The 16,383-nt window shown below is 40.2% G+C and overlaps 1 protein-coding gene and 1 long non-coding RNA gene across 4 annotated transcripts in view; one reads left to right on the top strand and one right to left on the bottom strand.

Annotated features, from left to right (window-relative positions):
* LOC116876889 overlaps nt 1–5,825 on the bottom strand; it is a 60,136-nt gene extending 54,311 nt beyond the window's left edge. Inside the window, exon 1 of the long non-coding RNA XR_004384484.1 lies at nt 5,577–5,825. This is a non-coding gene — a long non-coding RNA (uncharacterized LOC116876889). The remainder of the gene's footprint in view (nt 1–5,576) is intronic.
* Nucleotides 5,826–6,124: 299 nt separating this feature from the next.
* The window catches only part of PTPN12 (protein tyrosine phosphatase non-receptor type 12), a 90,296-nt gene continuing 80,037 nt past the window's right edge, over nt 6,125–16,383 (top strand). The window contains exon 1 of one of the 3 annotated variants that reach the window (XM_032873278.1): nt 6,125–6,586. In XM_032873278.1, the coding sequence (XP_032729169.1) occupies nt 6,488–6,586 (99 nt within the window). In that variant the 5' untranslated portion in view covers nt 6,125–6,487. The remainder of the gene's footprint in view (nt 6,587–16,383) is intronic. The other 2 variants (XM_032873277.1, XM_032873279.1) reach the window with 2 other exon arrangements.

Here is a 16,383-nt window from a genome sequence, read left to right as displayed (position 1 = left end):
TGAGACCATTCAGTATTTGTCTCTGTCTACAATTTATCTTTAATTTAAAATATTAGCAATCACTGAACGAAAGGGATTTTTGCTTGTTTTGTTTTGGGGCTTTCTGTTGGTAATTGGGTCTTAGTCCAATCCATACACTGGATGGACTTTATATTGTACAATCATATTTCACAGCCCTTGTTAATGATCCATTCCTGAATATAGAAAGTAAATGTCATCACGTTGAAGGATCACTAATTAGATGCTAAGATACTTCTTGACTTTGAAATTTTTTATAAAATTTTGATTTTTCTTTGGATGTTAAATGAAACCATGTAAGAAATATGAGATAAAAAAGTTAAGAGGGTAGATTTAATTACTGCATTCACCTGTAATTAGTATTTATTATGACATTATTTGACCTTTGTTATATAACACTGGAAAATTTTCATTGAGTAGAGAGTCACTTGGATTTTGGTTCCAGTTCTGCCATCTATATGACCTTGGGCAGATCATTTAATCCTTTTAAGCTTGGCATTATTATTCCCAGTAGCATTCTAATGCATAAAGAAAGAAGGAGATAATCATACTTGACTTACCTACTTTAGGACAGAGTTATGAGAATAAATGGGGAGGGTTATGTCAAAAAGCTCTGAAATATTAGTTTTAGGAATACATATTAAATATTAAAGAAATATCATCCTTTCCAAACTTCTTTCCATTTTTATGTCTCCTAAAACTGTTATGCCACACTAGACTAAAAAGTTATACTCTTACTTTCCCTGGTTCCCTATCTATGGGACTACATACCTCAAAAATAAACTCACAGACTAAAAATGGTCAACAGCTTTTTTGCTGTGAACAGGTCTAGGAATGAGGGAGTAAGGGATACCAAGAATAAATTAGAGAAGAATTTCCCTCCCTTCTTTCTTATTTACTCTCCCATAACTTCCTAGTTAGGAGTCCTTTAGTACAGACGACTGAGGGATGTTTCTAATGACAACTTAATATTAGAAGTGCTACTTTGGGAGACTCTCAGGAATGATGTGAATCCTCATCTGTAGTTTCACTTAAATGACACCAGGTATTGAAGCATTGTGACTCAGTGGTTTATGCAATAAGCTGGAAACTCAGGACCTGTGGGTTCTGGATATGTGTCTGACTTTTTTTTTTTTTTTTCAACTGAGCTAGTCATGTTCACTCCCGTGTTTTATTTAGTTTTTCATCTATTAATGAGGACAATGATGCCAAATTACCTCCCCGAGTTGTTAAAAAGAACAAAACAGAACTCACAAAGAGCTGTAATGCCACACAAGTCATAACAAAGGTAGTTTTCATGAGAAAATAGTTGTAAAAATACTTTAAAAGTTAGAATTTCTACACAGACATAAAGCATTACTTTTACCTGAGTAAGAGGGGAAAGGGATACCGTGAATATTAAACAGGTAGATAATTCTGAAACCCGTTCTGAATTATTGGTTTCAAACTCTCACTCCAACCCTCACAAACGTACTAAGAAGATAAATTTTGAAACTGGTATTTTGGCTTTCTTTTCATCACTCAGATCGTTACCCAGAGTGAAGGTGGCTAGTGAGTAGGGCAAGAGCCTAAAGAAGAAGAGACAGGAAGTAAAAAAAGTAAAAGGTCCAGAAAGCATTCATTGCTTGTTTGTTTAACTGGTTCTTATTTTGTGTTTTCTGGGAGCAAGGGCGATGTCTGCTATACTAATTCTGCAACACACTTTCCTGGAAGACGAAACCAAGGCTTGAGCTGAAGTGACACACCGGGCAAGAAATGGAGTGGACGTTTGAAACTTCCTCTCTCTCACTTCAGGGCCCAGGCTCATTATTCTTGCCCTATTCTGTTTCAGGAAAAGCAGAATTTACTTATGGAATAAATGCCAACCAAACCTGTATTGAAAAGTCCTCGTGAGTCAAGTTGTCCCAGAGAATCGCCGCATCTCTCTCATGGCCACAAGGGTCATATCGTGACATCTCTACCTATCTCTACATGCTTGCTTAATGTTCCTTTTGTGACTAACCAGATTCTGTATAATTTCTATTCTTACAAGGCCTGCCCTACCTAATTGCATCCCATGTCATTCAGCTTCTGCCCTTGCTGTTTAATGACTTATTCTCCCTAGGTTTCTAAGTTTAGATTCTGAACAGTGAGAACTAATTGGCCACGGTGGTGTTCGTACACCAGGTCACAGGTTGCTGCTGGCCAGTTTACATGGATTGGTTAATGTGGGTCAAGTGCAGCTGTGGCTGAGAATGAGGTGGTAATTTCTTGAGAACTGTGTGTAAAAAGGTCGGCATTCCGAAACTTAGCCTGGGCCATTTAAAAAAATCTAAGTAAGATCTGCTTCCATTTTCTTCATTTGGGTGTTTTTAAAGATACTGTCATTCTTCCTAACACCTAGATTGAAAGTCTAAAAAATCTGAACAGATTCAATTTTGTTGGAAAAGTAATGCATACATGGAAAAGTATTTAGAACATAAAAGGGTATACACATTGGAAATGGTCTCCTTTCTACCCAAGATTGTCAAGGACTTCCTAAAGGCAAATACAGCTAACAGTTTTTGAAATATCCTTCAGAAAAACTCTGTGTTCAAGCATTTTATCCACATTCCATTTTACATAAAAGTAAGAATACCATAAACACAATGCCTAGCTTTTTTCATTCAGTAAGTAGATCTTGGGACCTATTCCACATCAATATAGAGAGGTTTTTTTTTTTTTTTTTTTTTATTTTTTATTTTGAATGGCTTCAAAAAACTTAATTAGGGGCATCTGGGTGGCTCAGTCAGTTAAGTGGCTGCCTTTGGGTCAAGTAATGATCTCAGGGTCCTGGGATTGAGCCCTGTATAGGGTGCCCTGCTCAGTGGGGGGGGCCTGCTTCTCCCTCTCCCTCTGCCTGCGGCTCCCCCTGCTTGTGCTCCTTCTCTCTCTCTCTCTGTCAAATAAATAAATAATAAAAACTTTTTTTAGAAGACCTTAATTATAGATATGTGATTTTGTTTTTTAACCAGTGCCTTTTGATATGCAGGCACGTTGTTCCTACTCTTGCCATTACAAATAAGGCTGCAATAAGCATATATGTTTGTATATACAGTTGTAAATAATATCTATAAAATTTTCAGCCAAAACACACATGATGTTTCCATTTTTGTACATTTATGGCCAGACTCCTTCCAAAGACATGCAGATTTCTCTCACCATTTGTTCATGAAAGTTCCCATTTGCCCAAACCAAGCATAGCCCTGTGTTCTGTCACACTTTCTGATCTCTTCCAATCTGGTAATTTCAGTCCCTTTTAATTCTACCTTCTTTCTTGTCCACTAAGTCAGTCAGACAGTCACCTAGTTCTGTGAGTTCTTTCTCTATCTATGTCTTTGTAATTGCAGTGCTATGACCTTAGTTACAGCTTTTGTTGCTTCATATATTGGCTCCTAATGCCTCTTTCCATTCTCTCCCCTTATTAAGTCACAATTTATCCAAAAAATGCCAGATTATTATTTTCCTAATTTTTCCTTCTATTTTCAAAAATCTTTGGTGGCTTCCACTGACAATATGAAGTCCAAATCATTAGCCAGGCATTCATTCATTCATTCATTCATTCATTTTTTAAAGACTGTATTTATTTATTTGATAGAGAAAGACACGGGGAGAAAGGGAACACAAGCAGGGGTAGTAGGAGAGTGAGAAGCAGGCTTCCTGGGATCACAACCTACGCGGAAAGCAGCCGCTTAACAACTGAGCCACCCAGGTACCCCTAACCAGGCATTTAATGCTCTCCAGAGTCCAATCCCTACCTACTTTAGCATCCTCATACGCATATAAAAGTTCCGATTCAAACTTCTGCTTTGCTGTCTTCATGTTTTTTGTTTCAACACTTCTTTTACCTGGGAGTTCTTTCTGTTTAAACCCAATTTCACATGTCCTTCATGGTCCCCTGTGACCACAGCATGGGCTAACTAGTTCACAATTCTCTCTTCTCAGAATTGTTAAACCACTCAACATCTGTATCACTCATTTGGTATTTAGTAACTCACGATATAACTAAGTTTATTGTTTTCCTGTCTCCTGAACCAGGCTATAAACTGTAAGAAGCCATCCCTAAAACATTTTTGTATCTCTCTCACACACACAGCACAACCCCTCATATTCTGAGGTGCTCAAAAATTGTCTGTCTCAAAATGTTACCTAAGTATACTAAAATGAGGAAAGCATTGGCAAAAGAGTTGTAATACATAAGGATACTTTACATTTGTTTTCCCTAACCTTTATCAGATGCCAAAGGTAGCTGTTAAGAACTCAAAAACCCTCATGTTTTACAAGAAACAGAGGGAAAATTGCCAGTAAGAGGAAAAGTAAAAATACGCCAAAAACACTAGCTAGAATGAGACTCAATAACTCAAAACAAGTAACACTTTCCATCAGACTGTTAGACAACTTGTCTAGCATACAGTCTTTATCACCCTCTGGTTTGTTCATTCTTTTGATATATCAAAAGTACAGGCACTCCTGATCATCTGTCCATTTCGTTACTTAGAGTCTAATTTCTTCCCCAGTTCCAGGGGAAAAGGGCTACCTATAGTGAGCTGTCTTAGTAGGTGAGCAAGCCCAGATCCTGATCTTTTCTTATATCCAGTGAAAACTGAGTTTCAGTATCTGATTAAAGTAAAATACTCCAGACCCTGGCTTCAAATAAAGCTTACTTTAGAAACTGAACTATTCTTCTAAGTGAATTTTTAAATACAGAACAAAACTGTATCTTTTTATATGCACGTACAATATACAAATGTGTACGATTTAGAAGGGCACACTTGGAAATGCATATTTCAGAGAGGGGGACTGGATTGGTACACATTAGTTATTATTTTAAAGAGAAATATTGTTCTCTGAAACAAAGAGAAAAAAAACTGTGTCTACCTGTTTTCTTCATGGAATTTATCATTAAATTTCATAGTGGTTCTAAACATTCATTTGGGAAGAGGGGGCTAGCACTTATGGTTCCTATTTAACCAAATTCCCTAAGCTTATCTGTAAAAAATGTTTTCTGCAGGTATAAGGGACTAAAAGAATTCCACGGATCAAATCCTTCACTTCTGCCACATTACCACATGTTTATCTTCCTTAGTAAGAGGCAATATAAGTGTTGTACTGAAACCAACAAGATTTGAGTTCTAGTTTTGGCGTTATGAATATGCTGAGGGGACTAGACAAATCGCTTTCTTTGTAAAATAATGAATTAGACTAAAACAGATGTTCTCTGATTACTACAAGACTTGCAAAGATGTATAAAGTTTTATACATTCTATGGAGAGACGTCTCCTAATCACTTTTGAAGGGCTGTGAATCTAAGCGCAGGACAAATTCCCTTTCATTCAGCAAACACTGAGCCCTCGCCTCATGCGTGGTAGGTATGAGGATGCACTCCAAATCTCAGGTGCTCACTCGTCAGGGTTTCGACGGATTTGCAAAGTCCTTTCACTCAAGAAACGTTTCATTTCTCTTGGTCGTAGCCATTCCTAAAGTGGCAAGGTGTATCTGCCGTCAACAGTCACCAAACCACTAGTAAGATGAAGACATACCGGCTGTGAACGCGGAGGTGACACTACAGTTCCCAGCATGCCTCTCCATCCCACCGCCGCCCTCTCCCGCCCCCACTCCTGGATTCCCGCGGGCCGGGACTTGTAGTCCCAGCCCACAGCCGTGGGCGGGGCGGAAGCACTCTAAAAATATGCTTTTCCCACTAGTAGGCCAGGAGCCCGCAAGTTCCAACTAAAATCTTATGCGACTGACTAGGGTTCACCCAGCTCAGAGGCTAATTCCCTCCTTCCAGACTTCCTCAAATTTACATACAGCTCGACCGAGACCACGCCCCGGAAGTAGAGTCAAGTTGCCCAGCCGACAACCAAGAGTCTTCCAGCCACTCTGAGAGGGGCTGGAACCAGCGGGGCGGGCTTGGGGGAGTGGTCCAGAGGCGAGGTGGACGGGGGCGGATCGGGCGTCCCAGCGCCTGGGGCGGAGCCACAGCACGGGGCCGCGCGTCTCGGTGGCGGCGGGGCCGCGCCCGTGGGGAGAGGCAGCCGCGGCTGCTAGTGGGGGGGGGGGGGGGGGGGGGGCCGGGGGGGGGGGGGGGGGCGAGCGGAGAGCCTTGTTCCTGAGGCGGTGGCGGCGTCTCCAACGAAAGAGGAGGAGGGCGGGGAAGGAGGATGGAGCAAGCTGGGGGTTGGGGCTGGCGCTAGCCGCAGCGGCTCGCCTCGTACTGTGGGAGAACGGCGGCTGCTCCTGGGAAGTTGTGTGGTCGGGAGCCGGGCTGGTGCCGCTGCTGCCGCCGCCTTAGGCGGTGGGGAGGAGCAGGGAGCGGCGAGGCTTGGCGGGGGTCGAGAGGGAGGGGAAGGGCTGGGGAAGCGAGCTGGGGAAGACTGAGCGGGCTCTGCGCCGGGCGGGCGGGCGGCGGCGGGGGGGCCAGCCACCGCAGCCGGGGGGACGCGGGAGGATGGAGCAAGTGGAGATCCTGAGGAAATTTATCCAAAGGGTCCAGGCCATGAAGAGTCCGGACCACAATGGGGAGGACAACTTCGCCCGGGACTTCATGGTGAGTCGTTCCCCTTGCTGTCGCCTGCTCTCGCCGGCACCGGAGCCCACCACCGCCTCGCCCGGCCGGCCCGGGCCGCCAGCGCTTTGTGTGCGGCTGTGAGGAGAGGGGCGGAGGGGGGCGCGCACCGACTCCTAAGGCCGGGTGGTCTCGGAGGCCGGCGGGAGGTGAGACCGCCGCTGTCCCTCGGCCTTTATTCCACCCCTCACGCTTTCGCGGCCCCGTCCGCGGGCGGCCAGGGCGCGAAGGGAGCGGCCCCGGCCGAGCCCGCACTGTGCACTGCCGCCCGCGACCACCTATTGTTTCTCGGGCCGGGAGCCGGAGGAGACTGAGGTGCAGACCCAGGGCTGGGGGACTCGTCTCTCCACCCCCACTCCTCATCCAGCCTGCCCCTCCTTGTGGGGTCGAGGCAAGGTGTCCACCCATGGAGGAGAGCAGATCGCGGCTGATGGAGGGACGGGGGTGTTGAGGTTAGCATTAACTCGTGGGGTCCCTTTGCTCAAGCTGGTCTCAGAAGTGGGCAGGGTAGGAGTTCTTCCGTTTTGGGGTTCTCAATTATTATCTCCAAGGCTTGGGAAAGGTTTGTCCGTAGGGAATCCCGTGGCTTGCCCGGTTCCATTTACCCTCGTCCCACCTCTTGTCTCTTGAGACTCAGGTTTGAGATGGCGTTGGAGTCATGGTGACTTTAGGTTAGAGGGTTAAGTGTGTGTGTGAAGGGGTTGGTTATCCTGAAGGAAGCCTACTTCGGACTCCCTAGGGGATATTGTGGAAGGCGGAGGGGATGTGACTATCACTTCCTATCCGGGGTGGGGGTGGGGAACTTGGGAACAATAGTCCTGGTGGGGCGGAGGCAACGAAACGGGCCGAAGCCCTGAACTGGGAGATAACCTTCTCAGCCCCCCCGCCCCCCCCTTTCCGCCCTCTGCTTGGGCAGGCAGGCTGGAGGGGAGGTTAACAGTCTTGTTCGTGAAATTGCTCTAGATACATCACTTATGAGGGGGTCAGATCCAAAGGCGTGGGACCAGAAGTCGACTTCCTACATTGCCCCCCCACCTTTTATTTTTCTGCTGGACAATGTTCCCTTTAGGGTTGTTTCTCGGCTTAGGAGGCGGTGGTTGCGGCTGCTGCTCCTACGGATATTGCGCAAGACTGGGGCGTTGGAAACTCTGGAGGTCTGGGGAATGGAAAAGGAAGTGGGACTTTGGGAAGTGGTTGCTCCTTAGCCTTGGCGGCCTTTGGGAATGGGAAATAAGCTAGGGTAAATTTTGCTCCTGGACAAGATACACCTCCAAGAATAATCACTTAACTCCGAAATTCTTGATTGTAAAAAGGATACACAGTTAATGTCTATAAAAATGAATGAGCAGCAAACATTGGCTAGTTTTTGTTTCAAAGAACAGTTTAATTACAAGGTGCAGGTGAAATGACTTTTAGCACTGAAATACTTTCTCACGTTTTAAAGAGACTAGGTAGGATCTAGTAAAGTTTTAGCATTAAAATTAACCACTTATAAAATAGATCATTGACCTTATACAATATTATAATAGTATTTGTTGAGCTTTGTGATTCCCGCCTTCCTAGACCAATAATAGAGAATAGGAGTAAGATTTCAAATCTTTTGAAAGTGGAAAAATATAGATAAAACAATCTATGCTGTATTTTAAACCTTTTCTGTTGATATTTAGTCTATGTATTTTTGAAAAATTAATTTTTGACCCATGGAAGGTAAAGAAAAAAGGACATTTTCTCTTCTTACTAGTGAGAATTTTTATTGTGTTGGTATCTTTTGGATAGTCACTTAACAGTAATTGGATGGAGTCCCCTTTTCGCTACTTTTTAGCAAATAGAAAATATTTACTTAGGATAGTTTAAAAGCTTAAAACTAGTTTTTTACAGTCTTATTTTCGAAGAAGAGGTGGTGTGGTCCTTGGTCACTTCTAGTTTGCTTGCTAGTCATCTTGTTATCCCTGGGCATATCCTGTCAGGAAAGAGCATTGTTTGGTGATGAAGGCCATCAGGACAGGTGCCCAGTCTCTGAACTTCTGTACAGGGGAAGTAGCCTTGGGGTTCATGCTTTGGGGAGGAATCAGGGATTCCTATTGGAGATTTCATTTCTGAAGGACTGAATGAGTTACTTTTTTCTTCCATAATACTTAGGGATAGCTAGGTGATTCCACATTCGAGATTTGATGACTAAGGCTATTCTTTTATAGTGCTTGCTTTTTTTATTCCATGACTTGATAAGCAATAGCTATAATTAAGACTGATAGATGGTGCTGCTTTTTCCCTTGAGTAGAAGGTTGGAGGGAAACCATGTTCCCTCTGCCATGGAAAGAGAGTAGAAGATCAGCTAATAATTTTAAGTGTTCTGTTATTTAAATTGTTATATGGATCAAAAATGCATTTTTAAATTTTAGCATTTTAGAACTGAGCCTTAGAAATAATCTAGCTACTATAATCCTATTCAATTATGAAGTACTAGTGTTCATTATTTCAAATTTGGAGATTATAGAATGATAATTAATAATGCCTTACTCTTAAGAAAGTGGGGTGGACATCCAGACTGTGTTCTTCCCATTGCCTTACTCTTAAGAAAGTGGGGTGGACATCCAGACTGTGTTCTTCCCATTGTTGTATCCAGCCTTCCCAGTCCCATCACCCAAAGGTGGTCTCTGTTAATGTTTTTAATGCATCTGTGTGACCATGCTATATATTTCATTTTATATTGTTGGGGTTTTTTTTTCCAACTTAACATTTTGATAAGTGTTTTTCATTTGTAAAAATCATTTCAGTGGCTGTATAATATTTTACTTGGCAACTTTTTTTAATTAATTTATTTATTTATTAATATTTAAATAAATATATAATGTATTTTTATCCCCAGGGGTACAGGTCTGTGAATCGACTTGGCAACTATTTTACAGCTTAACTATTTTCTTGTGGTTGAATGTTTAGGCAATTTATTTTCTATTACATACTATAATTCTCTATTGAACATTTATCGAAAATTTCCTTATTTTGGATTGTTGCATAAGATATCTTCCAGTAGTGGAAGTACTAGGTTAAAGAATATGAACATTTAATACAGGTTTATAAATAACTTTTTGAAGAAGTTGTATCAGTTTATACAACTGTCAGTAATGCATGAGTGTTCATTTAATTATCTTGATCTTTGATAATTGGATGGTTGGGAAATGGTATCTTTTATTAATTTGAATTTTTTGATGACTAGTAAGGATAGAAAATTTTCTACTTGTCATTAGCTATTTTTCGAGTTGTCTGTTCTGGGCCTTGGTGTGTTGTGTACTCCCCAGCCCACCCCTAAAGAGGAGAAAACTAAGATATTGAGATGGTGTAAACTACAGCACCAAGATGATTCTTACATATTGAAGGTTAAACATCTGATTTATGGCAGATCCAGAACTCGGTTTCAACTATCTTGATTTTAAGTCTTTTTTGCAAGATGGCAGACAGTGATCATGACAAGCAAATGTATATGGTAGAGTGCTATGTATTCATGTTTGGAAAACCTGGATTTTATCTCATCTCTTTCACTGTCCAGCTGTTTGACCTTGAGCAGGCCACTTAGAGGAAAATAGGAAGAATGATTTGTCTCGCATTTTAAAGAATAAAAATGCAACATACTTCACAGGGCTGAGGTATGGGACTCATATTTATGGTCATCATCTAACACATTATTGTACTAAGATCTCTGGAGACTTATACAGCTGATTTATATAGTCAGTTACAGATAATTGGACATAGAAGGAAAGAGGTATCTGGGCTTTTGTTTTCAGCCGTTCTCTTGTGCTTTTTAAAGCTTTATAATGTCAAGAGGCACCTGGCTGGCTAATTTGGTTAGGTGGCCAACTCGATCTCAACTCAGGTCTTGATGTCAAGGTCATGAGTGCAGTAGCCCCCATTCCCCCAGCTCCATGCTATGCATGGAGCTAACTTAAAAATAAGTAAGTAAATAAATAAAGACTTATAATGTCAAAAGCATTGAAACAAGAAGTAGATTTCTTTTGATCAGACTAAAATTTATCTAATTTACATTTAACGCTTGGGTATTTAAAAAAAATCATAAAAGATGACACTTAAGCTACAAGCAAATATAGCAGTTTGAGCTTAAAAACCAGTTCTCTTTCCTTTTCTGAAGGTGAAAGCAAAAATATAATGAGTGAATTCAGTGGAGTATTTAAAAAACAGGATGCAGTAGAGATGTGAATTCTAGTACTTTTTTGTGAAATATTGGGAGGAGAGTAAGGACATTTTTCTAAGGCTTAACTGAGGTATAATAGCAAGTGATGCATCCTATGTTTTGATGTTTTAAAATAATCTGAACTTAATTTATCTATCAGTGATAGCCAAGAACTACCATAGAAGTTATCCATTTCAAGGGATTATTATATAGAACCATCTGTTCTACAAATAGTAATCCTGACAGAACTGTTCAAAACAACCAGTCTGCTTTGTTATGATTAAATAATTGTTAGATGGTTTTAATTTTCACTACACTAATGTTAGTGACTTTACAAATAATTTTTAGTAGAGAAGAAATTCACACTCTGAGAAGTATTCAGCTTGACTTTAAAGATTGATTGATTGATTGATTTGACAGACAGAGATCACAAGTAGGCAGAGAGAGAGGTGGAAGCAGGCTCCCCGCTAAGCAGAGAGCCCGACATGGGGCTTGATCCCACGATCCCCGAGATCACGACCCAAGCTGAAGGCAGAGGCTTTAACCCACTGAGCCACCCAGGCACCGTCCGCTTGACTTTAAAACCTCTATTCTTTTTTTTTTTTAAGTTTATTTATTTTAGTAATGTTTATAACCAGCATGGGGCTCCAACTCATGTCCTGGATACTAAGAGTCACATTTTCCTCTAACTGAGCCAGACAGGCACCCCCCAAAACTGTTCTTTTTGTTCTGTTTCTCCAGGATACCTCTGAGGTTCATTGGGACCTGGCTAGAACTAGGGTTGTGGTAGAGGGTGCATCACTATGCAGAGGGACGGAGGTTTTAAAGTTGAACTTGTTTGGGGCGCCTTGGCGGCTCAGTTGGTTGAATGTTGGACTCTTGGTTTTGGCTCAGGTCATAATCTTATGGGTCCAGGGATGAGGCCCGTGTTAGGCTCAGCATGGAGTCCACTGGAAATTCTTTCCCTCTGCCCCTCCCTCCACGTGCATACTTGTGTGAGAGCACACACACACACACATTCTCTCTCTCTCTCAAATAAATCTTTAAAAACAACAAAGTTGAACATGTTTAGGGGAGTGGTAGGTAATCAGCTATAACGCAGCAGTTAACACCTTTTGGTCTGAGGAGTCCTTTACATTCTTAAAAATTGTTGAGGGCTCCAAAAAGGTTATTTATTTATTGTACTATAAATTAAAAACAAATATTTTTAAAAATAATCCACTTGAAGATAATAAACCCATTCTGTAGTAACTGTATAATAATTGTTTTTCAAAACAAAAAGTAATTGGTGAGAAGAAGAATTTTTATATTTTTGCAAATTTCTTTAATGTCTGGCTTAATAGAAGAGAACTGGATTCTTATATCTGCTTCATTCATATGGTTGCAGTGTTACATTTCACATAGCATGACATGTCATATACTCTAGAAAATTCCACTGTACACTCCTAAGTGTACACTGTAGTGTACACTGTACACTCCTAAAAATTACTGTGTTAAGGTCTGTGTGTTTGCAGGTGAAGAAACATAACATAATTTTTAAAAATTACTGTGTTAAGGTTCTGTGTGTTTGCAGGTGAGGAAACATAACTTAGTCTTACTAGGAAAAGAGTTTTAACTTCGTGGACTTGCTGAAATGGTCAAGGGGTAGGCTGTCCCTGAGTCATACTTTGAAACCAGTGAAGTAATGCATGGTAAGGGCTAATGGTGATGCTGAGAAAGTTAGGTAGGGGTTAGATTGTGAAAGTTCTTGCATCTATGCTGTAATTTATTCAATAGTTCAATACCAGTAATTTTGAATAGTTCTGTACTACGATTCTGAGTCACCTGGACAGCAGGCGGGTGTTAAGAAAATACACATAGTAACTGAACATTCTAGCAGTGTTTCCCCACCTTTCCCCACTCACCACCCCTCCCCCCCAGCCTGCTTTAGTATGAGTCTTCACTTTTATCATTCACATAGGTTCAAGTAGAAAAGCTAAGAATCAGTACTATGGGTCCCTGGAGAGCCACTGTATGTTTTGGAGTAAGCAGTCATTCGACAGATTCATGTTGTAGAAAGTTGATTCTGGTGGCAGTATTAAGGATGGAGTAAGTGATGAATGAGAGCATTTGGAAAGCATTTGAAATAGAAGAAGTGAGATGAGGGCCTGAACTTAAACTAAGACAGTGGAATATAGAGTGTATGTATGATCTGATAAGGATTAAGAAAGAAGTCTCAATGACTCACTAGTTGTGGGTAGTCATGGAGAAAGGAATATTTGCAGTATGTCTCCACGGTTCCTAGTTTGGTATACCATCACCCAAGTTAGAAGATACCATTTGGTATGGTTCGGAGTACGGGAGGAGAAAGAAGTAGAGGGGACCAAGCAGAAGATGGTTGGAGGAAATCTCAAGATAGAAGAGAGTTAGTTTAGTTTTAAATGTGGTAAACTGAGGTGCCTGAGATACTGAGTACAAATGCAGAGCTCAAGAGAGCTGTGATAGGGTGTAGTTAAATATTTGGAAGTTGTCATATAATCATGTAAGAGGTAGTTGAAAGCATGGGAGTGAATTAAGTTTATTCAGACAAGCATACGAGTGACCAGCTTTAGATTGGAGAGCAGCAACATTTAAAGAGCAGCCTGAAAAAGAGGTGCCAGTGACTGTCTCTGAGAGTGTGCTCAGAGAGGAGGAAACGGAACACAGAGGATGTCAGAAAAGCCTGGGAGAGTTTTAGGAAAGGAGTAGTTAGCAAAATCAAATACTTATGGAGGACTGGTAAGGTGAGGTTGAGAATATCCCCACTCTGTTTGCCAAGTAGGAGTGATTTGGTGACCACAAAAAGTGGTTTGGGTGTGATATGGGAAGAATCTAGATTATAGTTAATTGAGGAAAAAATAGGTAATTTTAGGGTATAAATTCTTAACATTTTCATTTAACATTCTGAAAGTAGATGGTAGAAACTAGAGGAAGACAGATTGAAGGAGAGCTCCCGTCCCACACCCTGCTTTTTTTTTTTTTTTAAGAAAAGATAGGTACAATATTTTCCATGTTTCTTAACCATGTGTATGTCCTCTTTTGTGAAATGATTGCTGTTTAAATGTAATTTTGAAAGACAGATAATAAGAACTTGTCTTTTGGTTGAATGAGACCTCTGAAATTTTTTATTTAAAGTTTGGATTTGAAATGTTAGAAAAAAGGAAGGGAGGAAAGACAGGAAACCTGGAAGATTTTATGCTGCACAGCCTAAATATAAAAATTTTCATGTTAAACTGTTTAATATTGCAGCTTGTAGGTATTTTAAAAATCAGTAACAGCTTTTATTAGAGGTTCACCTACCATAAAATTCATTCATTTAAGCTGTATAATTTAAGTTTTTAGTATATTAAAAAAATTTTGCAGTCATCATTATAATCAATTTTTATCACTCTAAAAGACACCCCATGCCCAGTAGCAGTCATTCTTCCTCCTTTCCTACCCTCCAGCCCTACGTAACCATTAACCTACCTTCTATAGATTTGCTTCATATAAATGGAATCATACAGTATGTGGTGTTTTGTGACTGAGTTCTTTGACTTAATATAATATTTTCAAGGTTCATCCATGTGTTGCTGGAATCAGAAATATTTCTTTTTATGACTAAATAATATTCCATTGTATGGATATACCACATTTTGTTCATCCATTCATCCATTGATGGACATTTGAGTTGTTTCCGCTTTTTGGAATCTTTTCTTTGTATAATAATACGTAAAATAGAGTATTTTGTATTTTTAAAAATGCTACTATGAACATTTATGTATACATTTTTGTTAGAATATATGTTTTCCTTGGGTATATATCCAGGAGTAGAATTAATGAGTGACATGGTAACCATTGAACATTTTGAGGAACTACTAGAGTTCAAATTTTACATTCCCACCAATTTTTCTACATCCTCACTAACACTTCTCCTTCTTGATTATAGCCATCCTAGTGGGGTGAAGTGTATCTTGTGGTTGGCTTGTAGGTGTTTTAAAAATAGTAAGTTTATATAAATGGTGCTGTATGTTTAATATCTCTTTCAAACCTAGAGTGATAGGAAATGTTTTCTGTTTTTAGATTTGTGACTGGATACCCAAGCAAACATACTTTGATTCTAACTAACTTTGCAATTGGAAATAAACTTTTAAGTAACTCTCCCCACATGGTTTACCAGAGACAGCATACTACAAATTTAAAAGTGTTAATTCTCAAGAATGTTTTATTGTATGTATTTACTTTTAGAATACTGTCAGATTTTTTCCCTTCAATATTTGACATTTAGTTTGGAAAAGGTTTTTGACGGTTGAAACTGAAAGTAAGACATTAACATTTAGATAGATTAAAAATTTCTTGTTCATATGTTAAACACTTCTGTGTTTCTATAGCACTCAGTTCATTAGATTCATAAACATTTACATTTCTGACTTCCCCGGACTGAGAGCCTCCAGGGCTAGCAACTGGGACTTAATTATCTCTGTATCCTCATTGCTTAATATAGTGCCTGGCACTTAATAGGCATTAATGGCCATTGCATGAGCAGAAGTTGTAGTTAGCTTTAAACTGTAAGACAGATTTATTCTTCAGATGGATTCTTCAAATGGTCCAAGGGGCTTGTCTTCTTAGATGAGCATGAGAACTGCTTTTCCCCCTAATATGTGTATACACTTGGTGTGTGCTTATGCAATGTGGTTGTATTTTCAGTATCCACTGAAAAAGAAAATATGAATAAAGTACTAGGCTGCATTCAGGAAGACTTTTAGATAAATAGGGTTTTATTAATTGTAATATCTTCTGCATAAATATGTAAAATAGTACATATTTTTCTCTGGAAACTGCTTAGTATGCGTCAGGAGTCAGGGAACCATTTAAAGTAACTGCTTACGTATCTCCCCACCCCGTGAATCCTACTTGGAGAACACTATCTTAGAATATTAATGTTATTAAAATACCTACTTTTAACTTTCAATTTTAGATTTCATTAGTAAGATGCAGATATGGGGCACCTGGGTGGCTCAGTCAGTTAAGTGGCTGCCTTTGGCTCAGGTCATGATCCCAGGATTCTGGGTTGGAGCCCCACATTGGGCTCTCTGCTCAGTGGAGAGCCTGCTTCTCCCTCTCCCTCTGCCTGCTGCCCTGGCTACTTATGCTCTCTCTATCTCTCTGTCCAATAAATAAACAAATAAATCTTGAAAATAAAATAAAATCAAATATCTTGTTACTGGCATTTCTTAAAAAATTGCAGTATCTTGTAACTTGTGGGCGTTTGGGGAGTGGTTATAGCAGTAGCTGTTCTCTTCTTGCCTCATCCAATCCATTCCACATATCATACTCACTTTCCTAAAATACCATTTTCAAGTGTTGGCATCTGTGGGATAATAGAAAGCAAACTGGTTGTAAAGTCAGGATATGTGAATTTTAGTCCCTGTGTTGATGTTTAGTTTTGTTTTCTTTCATATGTTTATTTAGTACTGTACCAGAAACATGGTTTTATTTTTGGTGTGTCTGGGTTCTCATTTGGTTAAGCTTCATAACTCTTGATCTCATCTCAAGTTTCCATCTTGGGGTTGTGAATTCAAGCCCCACATCAGGCTCC

This window comes from Lontra canadensis, unplaced genomic scaffold, assembly GCF_010015895.1.
Source record: "Lontra canadensis isolate GAN:19392208 unplaced genomic scaffold, GSC_riverotter_1.0 scaffold48, whole genome shotgun sequence".
NCBI classification, from domain to species: Eukaryota; Metazoa; Chordata; class Mammalia; order Carnivora; family Mustelidae; genus Lontra; species Lontra canadensis.
Note: the sequence above shows the minus strand (reverse complement) of the source record. Positions and strands in the feature narration are given on the sequence as shown.